The sequence below is a fragment of the Idiotropiscis lumnitzeri genome, chromosome 14, assembly GCF_059441095.1.
Source record: "Idiotropiscis lumnitzeri isolate Australia: NSW breed Sydney's pygmy pipehorse chromosome 14, RoL_Ilum_1.0, whole genome shotgun sequence".
NCBI classification, from domain to species: Eukaryota; Metazoa; Chordata; class Actinopteri; order Syngnathiformes; family Syngnathidae; genus Idiotropiscis; species Idiotropiscis lumnitzeri.
This window is the reverse complement of record NC_142404.1, coordinates 5,150,092-5,168,683: the sequence shown is the minus strand read 5'-3', so window position 1 is coordinate 5,168,683 and position 18,592 is coordinate 5,150,092. Positions and strand designations below refer to the sequence as shown.

The 18,592-nt window shown below is 39.4% G+C and overlaps 1 protein-coding gene across 5 annotated transcripts in view; it reads left to right on the top strand.

Moving 5' to 3' along the window:
• Nucleotides 1-18,592, top strand: part of dgkg (diacylglycerol kinase, gamma) — an 88,697-nt gene that overhangs the window by 48,277 nt on the left and 21,828 nt on the right. For all 5 annotated transcript variants that reach the window (XM_088315160.1, XM_088315157.1, XM_088315158.1 and 2 more), the window contains 3 exons: nucleotides 3,837-3,901; nucleotides 12,153-12,243; nucleotides 13,391-13,592. In XM_088315160.1, coding sequence (XP_088171286.1) covers nucleotides 3,837-3,901; nucleotides 12,153-12,243; nucleotides 13,391-13,592 — 358 coding nt within the window. The remainder of the gene's footprint in view (nucleotides 1-3,836; nucleotides 3,902-12,152; nucleotides 12,244-13,390; nucleotides 13,593-18,592) is intronic.

Below are 18,592 nucleotides of genomic sequence, written 5' to 3'. Positions count from 1 at the left end.
CAGAGACGGCCCTGGTGGCTCACCACTAATTTTGGGGATGCGTCGTTGCCATCTCGCACCCAGTGTGACTGACTAGCTTGAAGATGTTTCTGTCCATGGGCTCGTGTCGGTTTGTCCTTTCCTGTTACACTTCCTGTTTCAACAACTTTAGAACTTTAGGATCAAAACAACATTAACGCTAGTGGCGACTGGAAGCGATGGCAAATATTTTTTTGATGTGATGTGTTGTGTTATACAAAAACATTCTCGCATGCACACCCCAAGGCCTTTCGATGCCCCTCCCCTCCAACCCCTCAATTCTGCCATGTTTTCCACATTTGTGCCTCGTTGTTGTCATTGCAGTCACCTTGCCGTTTCTCACATAACGCGCGACATTACAAAAAAAGCCCCACATTCTTCATGGTTCCTCTCAGTCCATCAGATTGCCTGTGATGTCCCGTCGCTCGGCGGGTTTCAAGTTCTCAGCCAATTAAAGCGGCGCTGGCGCTTCTATTTTGAGACATGAAATTTGCTGATGCCGTCACATCGGCGCATCAGTGTCCGTCAGGCCATCGTTGAGGTCGCATCTTGTCGCCACTCGATAAAATCCATATGAGGTTGTGATCATAACAAGAATTACTTACCAACAAACTAAACTAAAAGCCTACAGAAAAGTATCCAATCAATTTATTATAGACATCATCAACTTTGTGATGTGGACTCAATCCATTTGTCCGAGGCTCTTTCATTTTTCCTTCTTTTAGTGCTATTTTATGTCAGTCTTTCCATCCAGCATTACCCTGTTGTAAGCATGTCCGCCTTCAGACATTTTATATTAATAGATTTCTAACCTGCAGCGAGGAGAATTTGTCCCCTTTTACAAATCATCCCTTGTCGACAACTAAGACACAATACTTGAAATATTAGTGATAAACAATATTAACATTTTGCCAAGAACTGAACGAACCTGCCAGTAAGGCCTGATCTTAGTACAACTCCAGAAGACATGAAAACGATTTGGGTTTACCTGATCACACAATCTCGAGCACAATTGCGTCACCTTTAAAGCACCTGTAATTTTAGGTGTGATAAAATAATAAATCATCAAAATCCCTCCATCCCAGGCTATTTGTTCTACACACACGTTGAGCCATTTCTATAGGTCATCAGAATGAATAAATAAAATAAATTAAACAGTAACTAGAAATTATACAATAAAATATTACAGTAAAATAGTACACATTGCTAGTAACTTGCATGTAAAAGTAATAAGTTTCTTTACAACATTTCAGTCTGTGTACAGTAATGCGTTACTTTAGTTTAAGTTACTTTTAAGTTGCTTTTTGGGGGGATTCATTCATTTTATGATTTGGACACTTTAAAAGGAAAATCCAAAATTGGCTACTGTATTGTAGTGGGAGATTACTACCTTTGAGCAATAATTGTATCAATAGGATTACATTTATATATATATATATATATATATATATATATATATATATATATATATATATATATATATATATATATATATATATATATATATATATATATATTGGAACTGATATTTTGTACAGTAAATAAATAATATCAGACTGTAAACCATAAATTAAATTATCAAAATGCTCAAATTAATTTACACACAAATAGATAACGTATAATTGATAATTGGTAGTTGGTGAAAAATTTTGAAGTTGTAATTCTCTCTACTACATAGAGACAAAGGTTCGAGGTGAATTAACAAAAATTGGGAAATAATAAACGAGTACATCAGACGCTTATTTAATGGCGCGTAATGTAGTTTGCAGATCCACATACAAATGTCTATTGAGCTCCAAATGAGGCCGGCATTTTTTCGAGAACCCCACAGAATGGGAGTCAATTTACCTTTAATCACGGTACAGGATAAAACGTCCACGGGAGCAGATGGAAGCGGGATTATTTAATTAGGGCTCGACACTGCAACCATTATGTGGTGGTAAAAATTCCATCCGGGAGCGCTGGCGTGAGTGCACGTTTTGACGCTCTTTGATGGCAATAAATACAACAAAGGCGCTCCAACTGGTGTCCGTCTGTCAGACTGCGCACACAAGGCAGAATTCAATACAATACAACTTTATTTATAGACCATTTCACTGGTCTACTGCCTTCACCTTATTTTATAATTAAAAAAACACGAAGTTGAGGTTGGCTTTTATTTTATTTGCTAATTTAACGCTTTATTTGGGGGGGATTTATGCCCCCAAGTCATGGTTCCCAACTTTCTAAATACTTCTTACACAACAAATTTAATTTTAAAAATACAAAATGAAAAAGAAATTTGCAGATGTTTCATCCTCCTTGTCTTTGCGCTATAAGTTGCTTATCGGATGGTTGAGTGCTCCGCTCACAGCTGTGTTCAGAAGCTGTGAGCGCAGCACTCAACCATCCGGCTCGACTCTGACTAACTGAACGGCACTTTTGAATAACATTGTGAGTTTACAATCAGAACGTTGTTCAAATTTGCCATTCGTTTATGAACGCGGACGAGACTGACAAGATACAACAAGGGACGATGCTGTGTCATCGCAGCCAATCAGATCATGGGATAAATCCACTCATTGGTCGATATTGCGCCGGGAACCAATCACTTGCATTGGATAAATGCCTGTGGGTACGTACAAAGCCTCAGCGTCAACTCTCTATGTGCATCTCTCTGCGATATAGCTGTCGATTTGTGTTTTTTTTTTTATTTATTTTTTTATAAAATGAATACTTTGGAAAAGCCCGCGAAAGTATTAAAGCCACAAAACGTGAAGCTTAAAGTGGCGAGAGAACACCGTATTCAAGCTCTCAGCCCAGGGGTGTGTCTCGCTCATTCACCAAACCGGAAGTTCGAGTTTGTTTGTTTCAATTCTTTTTCATTTTTTTTTTGTGTATGTCACCACACCAAACTACAACCATATAGATGCATTGTTCAAACTAAAGTTTCTGATCCAACTCTTCAGCTTCAGATTATCGGTACTTCATTTTTTTATTTTGGACCTCTTTATTAGATCTTATTGGTGTGCCTAATGAAGTGGCCACTATGCAGTGGATGTATCCATTTCATTTCACTCCACATGCGACAGCAATGTAGAAAGAAAGACCAGACAGACAAGAAGCTTTTAACGTATTTATCTTGACTGTGGCCTTGTGTGTCAGTAGGCACTTGAAGTAAATTAAGTTATGTTCTTGTCGGACACTTGAGCGCATCAGCAGATGATGTCATTATAGTGGACAAGCGAACACAGTCAAAAGCATTGTGGATAACCTACATTTTACACATTTGACAATAGTGGATACTTGCTACTGAGACATATTGTCTCTGCCTCTATCCGCTGTTCCAAGGTTTGGTTTTGCTGCGAGGCTGCCGTTGATTTGTTTATTTTTTTGTTAACATGCAAATAGGGCTCTTTCTCAGGCCCTGCATAAAATCATTCTTCCGTCCAAATAAAGGAGATCACTCTAATTGATACACTGCTCACACTCCTTAGTCGACAGGTAGGTAGTGATTACATTTTGGTTTGTCCTGATACAATATCTTCACTTCTGATGCGAGTTTATCGATCCGATACTATATCAGCAGGAATAATCCATGCTTTTATTTAATATTAATATAAATGCTCAATCAGAGATTTTTGATGTAGACGATAGAATGCGATACTGATTTTTAGGCTGATATGGGACCAATATCAATATTGGACCTTGGCAACATGCTGAGTTCTAAATTTGAGTTTTGAGATCTAATTAATCTGATTTGATAGGCCTGCTTTCATTTCTACGGTTGAAAGCAGAATTGATAAAGCCTGAAGCGTTGTATGTTCTTTTCCTCACAGGATGCCTCCATTGCCCATCGCTTCCATCTGATGAGGGAGAAGCACCCAGAGAAATTCAACAGCAGGTCAGGAGAAGAGCAATTAAAAGTCTTACTGCCTGTGATGGCTGCTTTCTTGCAAGAGGGTGTGGATAGCAGGGTGTTTTGCCATCTAGATTACGCTACGTTACATAGGCAACAGATGACCTTGCTCGTAATCTGGAAATGTGAGCGTTGATTGGCTCATTAAATCAATCGCGACATGCCCAGCAGGATCTGTACAGTGATCTCTGACCCACCATACAACTCACTGTACACAATCAAATGTGAAACAATAAAAAAATGCTGCCTTTCCAAAGCTATTGAGTAATAAGGTTTTGACTGACACTGAGATTTAACAATATCGCTGTTGTCAAATGTAAAGCCAATATGAATTTTGCTTTAAGGAAATTAAGAAACTAATTGTGTTTTGTAGACAGAGGTGGTGTACAAACACAAATTAATAGTCTTCAGTCGCATATTCTTTATCCTCTGCATAGAACAACGAATGTTATTGCCATACTTAAGACAAGCTCATATACTATACGATACGATACGATACTATACTATACTATACTATACGATACGATACGATACGATACGATTCGATACGATGCTGTACTATACTATACTATACTATACTCTACCCCAAGTGGCCACACTCGAAGGAACAGTACAATAGCCCTTCAGTGTGTGCAGGGTGACAAAAACATGTTGAATTCTTTTTAATTTTTTTAAATGATGTCATTACTGTATGTTTTTTATAAAGTAAAATATTATAGAATGCTAATTTTGTATTAAAATACACATTTTTGTTGTTTCATAGGGAAGGTTGGAACTGATTAATGGCATTTCAATTCATTTGAATGTCAAATGATTACTTGAGGTATGGCATTTTGAGTTACAAGTGTGGTCAGGAACCAACTGAACTCAGATCTCAAGGCATTTATTGTCACTTTATTGGGACTTTCAACTTTGCATTATTTTAATCCATCCATCTTCTGTACCGCTTCTCCTCACTAGGGTCGCGGGGGGGTGCTGGAGCCTATCCCAGCTATCTTGGGGCAGTAGGCGGGGGACACCCTGAACTGGTTGCCAGCCAATTGCAGGGCACACAGAGACGAACAACCATCCGCGCTCGCACTCATACCTAGGGGCAATTTGGAGTGTTCAATCCGCCTGCCATGCATGTTATTGGAATGTGGGAGGAAACCGGAGTACCCGGAGGAAACCCACGCAAGCACGGGGAGAACATGCAAACTCCACACAGGATGGGCGGAGCCGGGATCGAATCCAGGCCTGATGCTGTCTCTCACTGTGAGGCCATCGTGCTAACCAGTCGTTCACCGTGCCGCCGCATTATTTTTAATTATCTAATTAAGGAATCAATTAATGAATAAAACAAAATGAAAATAGAAGCAATATTTTTTCTAATTATGTTGATATTTTTTTATTGTCCCATTCACTTTTTTCCCTCTAATTTTTATTTGATGATAAATGATTTTAAAAAGGTTACCAAATGTGGTTTGTTGCCTAAAATTCAGATTAATTAATAACATGTCATGTCTCCAAAATTATCATAATAATAAATAATAATAGTATGATACACAATTTCGATTTTGAATTGAAACTGTGTAACTCAATTTCGATTTTCAAAAACATGTACAAATACAAGGTTAGGAATAGTTCTAAACATGTAGTGCAGCTATATAATTACTGCAAGATCATGGACAAAATTGCTTCGTTTATACAGTAATTGTGTAGACAATATAAGCTTCAGCTTCAATATGAACCTTTTGACCTGTGTTTGCTTTTATGCGTATTTTGTTTTGACTGCTGATTTGATTCGACCAAATAAGCTTAACTATATATTTGTAATTCGAAAGAGAATTTTTAACAGACATTATATTAACTATTACAGTCATCGTATTGAAGTCCCAGTGTAAGCTCATCAAAATTTTTTCCAGAGCTCCAAACATTTGTCTGTTGGCTCCTCCCCGCTGACAAGGCTGTTAAGTATAAAAGCTTGTTCCGCCATCCCAGTGGGAACAGGTCCCGTTTGCATAATAGCGTGAATTCAGCCGTCTCCAACCACTCCGACTAGGAAGTGCGAGTATGAGAGTGTTATTGAGACATCGTGTTCACTCTTTGAATTTGAATAATTGATACAAAGGTCTCCCATCTGCTGCCCTGGATGTGCCAATAAAAATGATACCCCAATTTTCTCCGGTGGAGAATTGCTCTTATTAAGGGAAGACTTACAGGCCAGTGTTTCAAAATAAAAATGCTGTTGTCCTAGCTGCCCATTTACAGAATGATGTTAAGGAGACTGAACAGGCAAGGTTTGTTTTTATTATTAAAAGTGATTTAAGGTATTTGACTAAACCCTGAATGTATGCATATTTTTTAAAAGGGTATGTGTCTTCAGGCATTTTTGTAGCTCCGTGTGAATGGGTATTACAGTGTACGGAGAGTTTACTTTTACTTTAACTTCCATGTTTTTTTTATGTTAACTTGGTTATCATTTAAATATTGAAAACGTTAAATCGGATATGTGACAGTGGTGTTTTGTAGAAAAAAAAAACTTTTGAAAACTCCAAAAGATTTTTTCGTTCACATCATTCTTGTTCAAATGCTGAAATGGATGAGATTTCGAAATGTTCTTTTGGACATCCGAACGACGATGGTGTTTTGGGGCATAGAAAAGATGTCTCATGCAGGATTTTCAAAAAGTTGAGATTTATTATTTAAATGCTGAAAAGTGTTCAAAACTGTTGTTTTGGCCATTCGCCTATGCAGCAATGATGTAGGGCCTGAAAGCATGAATAAAAACGTATTAACTCTTAAGAGACGATGACAACATTATCATTTTTATTGCTGGAAAGTGGAGAACTAGCAAAGAAACACACGCAACACACACAACTCGTGTCGGACGAGAGCTTTGTTGTTTCATTTATTTATAATTCTTCCCTGGCAACGTGAACGATAGCAACACAACTACTGATCGCATTAATTACATTTATCAAAGTCTAAACTCAACTGACTTATACGCGGTCAAAGTGTATTTCAAAATTCGCCTTTGGATCAGGACAAGCATTTGGTCCGCTTGCTCGTCGTGTTTCTTTCCCAGTCACATTGGCGACTTCTGGCTTAGCATGCATATTGTGGTTTTGTTAATAACCTGTGACAACTTAATGCAAAGCTTTCAAAATCCCAACGGAAAAGCTTTCCCATACCCTCGAATAATAAGGAGAAATGACGGAATCTTGCAGTGTAATGCTAATAAACTATTTGAGTGACAAGTGAGCTCCTTATGGCCACCGTCACATTGAGCCCCCAGCGAGAGTGCTAAAGTGACACTTTGGCGACACGCTAATCAACACTATTTACAGTAAGCCAACACTGAAGGCTATTGTTCATCTGTGAATGATCCTCCGCAGAGCTTTAGACAGCTGATTGACAGCAGCAACTGTTCCATTGTGGAGATGACTTGGCACTTTGCGTCCCATTGATAGCCGTTTGACTTGAAAAGAACCTTTTTTTTTTTTTTTTTTTTATCTCCGCGGGTGACAAGATGATCGATCGCCTTTGACCCAGCGAGGAGGCCTACAGCGACATTAGCTTGCTGCGGTTTTTGTTCTCTTTTCGACACACACATATATTCGCACTTGTGTCTTTTCATGCACGTCTCACACACAGATCAACCCCCCCTACCCCAACCTTCAGCATCACCTTGCCATCCAGGGCCTGTTCGAGCAGAGTCTGTGTATGTGTTGTGAGCCCAGGTGCCAGGGACTTTTCACACAAGCTAACAAGGCTGACAAATTAAGTGTTCACGTGAGGGGAATGATGTCAGCTTGACGTGAGTGGAACTGGAAGCGGTAGCTGCTGGGTCAATAATGACTTGGCTTTGTGGACAAAGCATTGATGGCTAAAAATGATGGCTGTGGACAAAAAGTTGTTACAGTAACTACCGCGATTTCTCGGGAATAACCCATTTTTGGACATTTTTTGCAAAATTATGCGTAATTTGTAATGCTGCAAATGTTTATGTACATACTGCTGTCAGGCAATTACTTTTTTACATTTTTTTAATATTTAATCGCCCAAATAATCTGTAATTAATTTTGATTAATAATTTTTTTCTACTACTATTTGCTTTGCAGGTAATTATATAATGTTTGATAACAATACCAGAAAATCAGGGGTGTGTATAATACATTAGCACAAAGAAAAATCTGCTTTTTTTTCTTTTTTTTTGTGGACTAGTGACCTTATTTACCCAAATTGACAAAAACACTGTCCTGTTAGTTGACTGTTGACCTCTTGATCATCATTAGCTCGCTTTCGTGTGAGCTGCCCAAAGGAAATTAAGTAATCATCTGATTAGCGGGGATCAGACTTCACCAGCTTCTTGACTTCTGACCCCACAACGTTGTAACTGCATGGAGTAGATCGGGAGGAGTTTCTTTTTTCTTTTTTTTACTGTCAGCATGCTCTTTTGTTGTGTAAGTTAAGCGGCTTGTTCTCCTGCAGACTTTATCCAAGGAGATTATCTATTGTGGCAATCTTATTTACTACAGAATATTGTTAAAATAGTTGCCAACAAATTCCATCCTCTCTATAGTTGTTGGTTTTTATTTGGTTAGAATACAGAAGAATTGACAATAATACGTTGCAGAACATAGAAAAGCAATTTAGCAGCATAGTGCAAATAAAAATACGTACAGTATAACTAGAGCACACAAGGTGAATAAAAATAATTATAATGGGTCGTAATGGAAGACAGCTGCCCTTAGCCCGTACTATTATACACTCTGAAATATAAGGGTTATGGTTAGGTTATCATCAACAGATTTTTTTGGTATTGAAAAAGTGTTTAACAAACTTAACAGATTCAAGAAAAAATGGATTGAGTGCAAAATATTCTCAATAATTCCAATTTGACAAAATCATTTCTATTACAGGATTTTGGAAGTCTGCCTCCCAGTGACGTGGTTTAGCCCTTTGCGCGTGACGTTTACTTCCCCTAAATGTGAAAGTTAGGTTCGGATTTAAAAAAAAAAAAAAAAAACATCACTTTAAATTATTTGGTGTATATTGTTGTCTATATGTGGCTATTGTGACTAATCCATGATGTTCACTGCTCTCTCCCAAATTCAACTGAGATAGGCTCCAGCCCAGCCACACCCTTTATATTTTGATTATTCTTTGATTACGCCAAATATGATTTTGTTACAATATTAAACAGATTGATTTATTGGTTCTTTGCAAACAAATATAAGTTTGTCCATTGTCCCAATGAATACTACTTTCCGTGCAGTGTGGATGGAGGAGGAGGATAATTAGTGTGGTCATGGGGTCACTGCTCATGTTGGGGATTAAATGAGATGCTTATCAGGAGAGAAGGGCAGTCATCTGGTGGGGCATAGCTCTGCTCCGGCCACTGAACTGTGTTTTCACATGTTTCCAGACGTCATGTCCCTGCACAGAGGCCAGCTAGCTCTTTAGGATGTCAATGTAAAGAGATACGTTTCCTCTCCATTTGTGATCCGTCCCAATCTTTGTTAGCGAGTCAAACATTCTACAGTAGCTGCTGTTACTGTGAGCAAACTACACCTGGCGGCATCTACTTGAGTATAAATGGCGATGAGATGAAGAAATGAGAGGCTTGTGGAATGTGAGTTAATTACATCTTTGCGGGCCGTCTCTAGTGGAAGCTGTTTAATGAGCTGGGACACTTGTCCTCACGGAGCAATGTAACCGTTCCTAATTGTGATGTTACATTAGCTCCCAATCACTTCTTCTGACAAAGTTTCCTAGGGGAGGTGATACTCTTTAGCCCCTTTCATACCGCTGATTAAAGCTGGGAATTAGCTGCCTTTTGTGGGGGAAGCTTTAACCATTCTGTTGAATGCATGTCGTGTTAAAAATTAAATGACAAGTCTAGAATATCGTTTGGTTGGGAGCGAAAGATCGAAATATCGCTTCGCCCTGTATGTCTCGCGTGCGTTTGTTGGCAGCGGAACTACATGAGGCGTTGCTTCCCTTTTTCCTTAGACAAAAATAGTTTTTATATTGCTAGTCAATCAGGGTGTGCTAAAACTATGAGTTATGCTTAAATGCTGCCTCGGTTCACAGTTCCACAGCTGTAAACAAATAAATATGTTCTTGCCCCCATTCGTCGCAATTATTATTGTTTTCAAAATCGTATTTGAGTGGTGTGTCTGTGTGTGTGCGTGTGTGTGTGTTAAGTGCATTCTCGACACTGATTGGCAGTTGCGACGCAATGCAGCTTCAAATAAAAATTCTCAAATACGAGTAAATGGGCGTCAATCTGACTTTGGGGGGTGCTTGCACGGACTCGCATCACGTCATCCACGCCACCTGGCACTGATTGACGCCAATCTGCACTGACTTTATATGTAATTGTGCCGCAAGAAACGCTCAACTTGTGCTTAGTCTGACTGTAGCATATGTCACAACACACATATATATCTTTTTCACTCACCGTTTTGTCATGTTGTGGTAGTCAGAATGGTCATTTCCAAAATGAACAGATTTTTAAAATTAAATATATTTCAAAAAGCTTGTGCCAAGAAAGAACAAGTCAAGAAGAACACCCCCCATGGCTGTTTCTTCCTCATTTGAATTCTTTAGAGCCTTACACTGTGTTGTCAAGCTATTGCACGCCAGTTGCCGAAAATGTCAGCCTATACAATATTTGCCATTCCAAACTGTACGGTAGCAAACTCAGTTGCACTTTACCACTTGGTCACAGTGTGGTTTTAGACAGGAGAAGAACATCACACCAACTTGGCTGGAATTGAATAGATGATATTTTTTTCCAATGATAAGGTTCTGTGGTGAACATTGTGGCAGCCTCTGACATGCCCTTCTCACACATGAGCTGTTGCATCAGTAGAGTGCTCTTGCCTGATGGCGAGCGTGCCTTTGGGCTAATTGATGTTATGTATTGTGAGATGTACAGTATGCCATTTGGCAAGCAATAGAGGGCGAGATGTTTCAGAGTCAAGCAGGGGCGGGATTATATTCATCAGAATGATGTGGATCCACCAACATTCTTATACTCACACACTCATGCTTGACATGTAAGAACGAGACCATATTTCCACTGCAGGAACTTTACCTACCTTACCTTGACCTCAAGGTACTTTTGGAGAACTTTTGGATCGTGGTAACTAGAAAAAGAAGAACCTGTTATAGTGGGGTTGTACTTTTGAGAGGTCCAGGAATTTTTGGGACAAATTATTCACAGAACGTTTGGTGGCTCCGGTCAGACCTTTTTTTTCATATAATGAGGTTGATTTTCATTGTGAAAGACATATCTGGGTGTTAATTGATATACAGAATAAAATGTTAAAATTCTCATGAGGTACAATCCATTCTACCATACGCTCAGTGTTTTGACTCGTGGGTTACTAACCGTCTCTAAAAAGGTGTGAGTATGTTCCCATCATCGCTCTATCCATTTTCGACACTATCACATCTGGCTGTGATTGGGGGGTGGGGCACAATATGGACCCCAGCCAATCATAACAAAATCCAAAGGTTAAACGGCACACTTACAGTCTTGACGACGTCATTCATATTGTAAATTGATGAGAAACCTATCGTATCATACCCTTTCGAGCTGAGCCGCACCAGACCAATTTGAATAATAATCCCACAGAATCCGACAATATTCAATTATTCCACTTTAAAATGTCCTTGAATTGTTTCGCACCACATGTGTTGACGTGTATCAAATTATTTAGAGTCTTTTTTCTTACATTATGAATGTTCATGTATCCTTCCCAAACTGTTTCAGTTTATAAAAGTATAAAAAACAAATAAATGACACCACACTCATCACATCATGTCAGTCTGCCTCGCACTTTTGGCTTATGCCTCTTAGGCTTGCCTGTTGGTTGCTTAGACTGAAGGTTGGTATTTGCCTTGTCCCCCGGCAGTGTGTCACCACATGCCCCACCTGAGGCAAAGTTGTATGCACAGTATCCCGGTGAATATGGTCACTGAGGAAGTTGTATCTGCACAGTTTTGATGAAAAATGAACAGAATGGTTGGATTCATGCAGCTTCAAGGTACTGTTGGGGAGTTTTGGCCTGCTGGGTCACATTACCCCGAGCTGTCCTGAGAGTCTGTTGACATGATTCAAGGCAGCAGACAGCTTCAATATGTCAATAATAAAAAAAAAAACAAAAAAAAACGTGTTCTCACTTGTTGTCACTACTGCAATTGTTCCTTCATGTGTCCTTGTTTTTGTTTTACGGATCAGAATGAAGAACAAGCTGTGGTACTTTGAGTTCGGCACCACCGAGACCATTTCAGCCACCTGCAAGAAGCTCAACGAGTGCATTGAGGTTGAGGTGAGTCAACGCTACAAAAGAGTGATTCGCATACGGGAAGTAAAGTAGCCTGCCCATTTTGAAAACCTTCCCGACCTCTAAAGGCCTCAACACACCATTCGGCCATCGGAGAGTCGGTACAAGCCGTTTGGTGAAGCAAGCAACGTCGGAAAATCAGAGCCGTTGTTGGGACATCCGGGAGGCGTGTTTGCCCAATACGACATGTAGAATCGGGTCGGGTTGTTGGGACAAATGGTCACTACGATCGGCTGTCAGTGGAATGGACAAGAACGGAAAGTGACGAAAGCGGACCAACTGTGAAAACTAAAGCTATTCCTCAAGAACTAAATCATCTTCGCTCATTTTTCACATCTCCTCTATGGACATAACAGGTGATTGGACAGACGAGCATAAAGTCCAATTAATCACTTTCATTCAAGAAAGTCCACCGTTATTGGACATCATCGTGAAAGGCTACACAGTGACGAACGCCACCGATGGCTTGGAGCGCAGAGGGTCCGGAGTAGTTGGCGTCTCCGTCGACTTTTGTGGTGTGATCTCCGGTCATTTTGCGGTCCAACGTGTCGACTTCTAGGCCGACGCACCAGTTAGCCGCAATGGCCGACATAGGATTAGTGTGTAGAAGCCTTAACCCTTGCCATATGCAACGAGATTCAGTATAGCGGGTGCAAAAATATTCTGTTTTGCAAAGATAATCAGAGAGGTATTCATTAAGCCACATACAGATTATTGTGGTTGTTGTTTGAGGTGGATTGAATCACTAATAGCAGTTTTTTTTTGTGATTTATTAATTGATTAATTTCAACATTAATTAAAATGTAAAAAAAATCAACATTGCTAACGTGAGTATCAAGTACAAAGTGCTGCCTAAGGGACACAAAAAAATGTTCTCGCATACATAAGTCGTTACAAAAAAAAAAAAAATTTTGAATACGCAATCATAAATAAATAATAATATAATAATAATAAATAAAGGACTGTAACTATCTAATAACTTGATAATGTCGTAAATTTTCAAATAGAAAAGACTGCAGTTTGGAGAAAAAAAAGCCTCTGCATCATTTCCTTCGGTCGTAGGCTTTATTTTTATGTGTGCTGTCTAAAAATGACTGCTCACTAATACCTCTGCAACCCCTTTGTGCCGTAGTGTGACGGCATCATATTGGACCTGAGCAACACCTCCTTGGAGGGCATCGCCGTACTCAACATTCCCAGCATGCATGGCGGCTCCAACCTGTGGGGCGAGACCAAGAGGCGGCGGAACTACAACCGCATGAGCAAGAAGGTTCCCGAGAGGATCCCAAGTAACACCGTCACTGACCCCAAAGAGCTCAAGTTTTGCATGCAAGGTGAGTGCAAGTTAGTGAGTTGAGTGTCCTGAGTGATGGACAGCAACGGCGCTCGCTCTAGTCTCTTTCCCTGCACTGCAGTGTTAGCCATGTTGTCATGGAGACGGCAAGGGTACGCTCAGAAGAACATGTGCAGCCATTAGCCTCAAGCACAGAACACACATTCAGCTCTATTAGCATAACACGCCCGTATTTGTTCACTCAAGTCAACTGTTATTGTGAGAGCTATCGCAAGGAAACGCAATGTCTTTTTATGCAGGAGGCATTTTTGTTGTGAAAATCATAAACGTTCAAATTGGTATCTTCAAAAGTTCATGAACAAAACAAGTGCGCAAAAACTGAAAATGAACCTTATAAGGTGGAAACTCTGGAGTGAAATGTGCATCAGATGCCATCATTTGGAAGCAGATGGTTGAATGACAGCTTTAGTTTGAACCTGAAACTTATTATCGTATATGTTATAAATAATTGACCTCATTGAGTTTGTGCAAGCTGGACCATAATCCCAGTTTTGCAGGGTACACTTTGTATTGGTCATCAGCCAGTCACAGGGCACATGTTGGAGTCATTTACATAAAATGTGATCAATAACTCAAAAAAGAAAAAAAATACACCCATACACCCCCCCCCCACACACACACATGTATATACGCACACACACGCACGCACACGCACATTGATATATATATATATATATTAGGGCTGTCAAAATTAAAGCATTAACTCGGGTGATTAATCCAAAATATTTTAACTCAGTTAACTCAGTTTGATTTACTTAAAAAATAATTTGCATACTTTGAAAATATTGTGCCATATTAGCTGTCTTTAGCATGTCTCAAAACAAAACACTGTCTTTAAGTTACCACTGGGCCTTGCAAACCAACACTGCTGGAGTGTGGCGCTTGTGGGCCGTTTTGAGAAATGTTTTGAAAATAAATGCCTGTAAAGGTGTCTCCATTTAGAGGAAAATGTATACTGATTTTCTATCAGCTTTTTTTAAAAAAAATTTGGAGGTCTGAGACTTCTAAGCAATTCAATCTGAGTCAGTTATACACAGATTTTATCTTGGTCTCGATCCTAAACACGGGATCAATAACAAACACTCAACACACCTTTGGATAAAATTCAAATGCCTTAATTGAATCTACCATACATGCTTTTGGAATGCGGAAGGTGCTGGAGCACCCAGAGAAAAACAACTCAACTGCTGGGAACCTCAAACAGATTATTTCTATTTCCATTATTTCCTTATATAAAATTGTTTTACTTTGAGTTCTCACTTATGTTTGATTTAATTTTCAAAAATAAAATTAACACGTAAAAAATGGCCGACATCAGCGAATGTAGTGTGATTGTTTGACTGAAAAAAGTAATGCATTGAATTATTCATTTCTGGAGCATTTCCTGCCTGCTCGTCATTGACACTGCACCGTCACTGCACACCGTAACACACTTCTGTCAGTCTAGTCGAGGCCATGCTCAGAAAAATTATTTACACAGCTGAAACATTCTTGAGCCCTAGTCTTCCTGAAAAGTATTCTCTCATCAATAACTAACAAAACCAACAGCAGAGCAACATTTGTGACATCTGTGAACTCGTACAGTTGCCCAGAGACAAACTGGCTACTTTTTATTCTTTCCAGGATGTGATTTTGAGTGTCGGAGGCCATGACCTCGACACAGTGTTGTTTGACAGCCTGATGGTCAGTCAGCGGCTTCTTTGCAGCTGTTTACTTGATCGTTTTCGCGCCACATCTCCACAGTGGCAGAAGTAGCTGGTTGGCTATGGTGAACCCTGTGAGGTATTCGACTTTCAAAGCACTTTTAGAGCTGCATGTCATTGGCCGGATGGACTCTTTCTGAGGCCCTAATCCATTTTCCTTTGTCTTGAAAAATGAAACAATTGAGTAACTGATGTTAGGTTTCAATACTGCATGTAAGTTTTGAAGGTTTCAGTACTTCATTGGATGACGTTAATGCACGACAACCGCACACACTGGGCTCTCTGCTCCGTCTCGTTACTTCCATTCACAAAGCCGTATTTAAATAATGAAGACAGGAATGAACTTGCACACATTGTTTGCCTTTTGGTGTGGTTTGGCAACATTTTTTAGTTCTATTTTTCTTTTGAAATACCATATTTTCCGGACTATAAGGCGCTACCTTTTTCCTAGATTTTGAACCATGCGGCCAATACATCGGTGCAGCTTTTCTATGATTTTTTTCCCACCGGTAGGAGCGCTCTATAGTTCTGAAAATATGCCAAATAAAGCTTGATTTTTTTTTTCTTGGATATGTTCTGTTTTAATTAGCAAAGTTGTTGTTGTGTTAAAAGGCACTCTTTTAACAATGTGTTTATGTACCTTTATGTGCATTTACAGTACAAAATCATTCTCTATATACAGTAAACCCAAAAGAAATTCAATATAGATAACTCCGACTTATACCCTGGTGCGGCTTGAATATCATGTTTTGGGTTTTTTTTCCAAAAAGAGTTGCTTCGGCTTATATACCGGCGCGCCTTATAGTCCGGAAAATACGGTACTAATCTGTGATTTTTATGATCAGGTTTCTTCTTCTATTACTGCTACTATACTTCTATGTACAGGTAAATAAGAGTCTGATGCCTCATTGTCACCTAGTCACAAGAAGCTAAATTGTAATTGGGAATCTCACAGCTAATATGTATTTAATTGAGATTATACGCTGCCCATAGTGCAAAATTCAGATGCTCAAAGGCTAAAGCCCATGGCTAAGAATCACTGATCTGAACTTTGCACTTACATTGTACACACGTGTGCACGCACACAACATCAAGTTGTGAGTGGCTGTGAGAGCTTTTGCGGCCTTTCCTGACCTCTGCTTTAAGCGTTGACCTGATTCCTCCACGCGGTTCTTAAAGTATCCTCTTAAAGACAGACACACTGTACTCACTCCCAGTTGTATCCTTATCTCATCATGCCTGCTGACCAGAAATACAACACTGCCCCCCCCACACAACTCCGCTGGTACTCTACTTAACCTCTCGCTGAAGCGCCTGTTTTTAACCTCGTGTCTACAGTGCAGTTGTGCAGACAATGTTTGAATTGAATTGATTTCTTGGGCAATAACTTCAAACAGTTGTATAAATTGAACTTTTTTCAATCTGAGGATTGAGGACAGGCTACTTCTTTCTGTTGTGTACATTACAGTACTTTTTTTGCTCATGTTTAGGAGGGGTTAGTGTGTTTTGGTTTGGCCTGATGATTACTATGAGCAAAAAAAAAAACTTCATGAACCAAATCCGTACTTCAAGAATAAGCATGCTAAATCGATGATAAAATCTCTCCTGGAATTTGTTTGAATTTAGATTTCCCATAGGAACTAAACTGTTCCAAGTTCAAACTGTGGTAATAATAGTTGTTTTAAGTAACAGTTTAAATAATTAACAGTCACAACATGTGCAAAAATAAAATAACCACTGTTAATACTGAAACATAAAATTTAGCCAATGAAACTCGAGTGACAAAGTGTAAAGGTGATTCACATCATAACATTAACAAGTGTCACACAAGTGTAAAAAGAAATGAACTAAAACATAAACACAACCAGTTAAGCCTAAATATGTCATGTGACAACATCTATGTTGACACTGAGCAAACACACTTCACGCTTTGCCAAAATCTTCATACATTATCAGAAGATGTTGGTCGCTTTCAAATCAAAATTATCACAAATTGTCACTACTTTTAACAATGCCAAAATAATAATAAAAAAAAAAACATGGCATGCATTTGGTATTGTTGGTATATTGGTCATTGTCGTGATTTGGGTTTGTCTAGATTACGTTTCGGTTTGTTTCTTATTATGGCTTGTTTTCGTCTATCCTGTCTCGCTCGTTAGGTCTTTTTGTTTCCACCTGTGCTTCCTTTGTGTCTTCCAATCAGCTCCTTCAGTCACTCGTCTTATCCGGTGTTCCTCATCTCGTCAGTTGGCTTGTTTTTAGTTTTGTGGTTTCTTTCAGTCATTGTCGGATCGTTGTCATTGACACATAGTGCCGTATTTTGTTTCGTCGTATTTCGTTGTTACTTTTAATTTTGGTGCTTTCTGACCACTTTTATTTTGTGTTTTCCAGAGTAACCATGCCAGTGTTTTTATTAATAGATCCCCGTCTCTCCTGCATGTGGGTCCTCCCAAAGCACTGACGCAAACCTGACAATCGTATTTCATTCATAAATATGACAACAGTGTACATCAAACCCTCTGAAATTAATTGATTGAATGCAATGTTAATATATATTTAAAAGCATATGTGGTTGTAACACACAGATGCATTATCTATCTGAATTATCATCTCCAAGTGCCCACCTCAAAGCAGCCTGCTTTACATCATCCGTAATTGGAGATCTTCTTGGGCTTCTTTATAAACGCACTTTGCACACGCCAATCTCCTTGCATGGACTCCAACGAGTCCATTATGCTTCCCGTCATGTAGACCATACACATCTCCTGCACTGAATTCAGAGTAGCTGCACCGATTGGCCGCAAATCAACTCGGTTGTGTTCACTCCCACAACAGTGCCAATGCCCATTTCTACATGTGTCGATCGTCACAGATGTTTGTGCTAGTCAAACTTGGCTTGCTCTGATTACCCAATCAGAGGATGGAAAAATGCTGACATTATCGTGGGTCAGCTGAGGCAATTTTGAAATCTAGTCATTTACGCAAAAAGTCCCAACGCTATTATAGTTTAAGTTACATCGTCCAGCATTGCTGATTCTGAAGACCTTTGGCATCTGTTTGGTGAAGCGAGCTCACTGCTTGAATATTTGTGTATGATGTAACAATGGACATTAAAGCACGTGCTGGAATCTTAGAATCGCGATTCATTTTATTAGCTCCTGCTGTCAATGCTATTTGAGCAGGACTCATCGTGTGGCTTTCTGTGGCGGTCCGTGTCATGTGCATGTGCGTGCATGTGTCCCTTTATCATACACCTAATTGCTTATGGCGGTAGCAT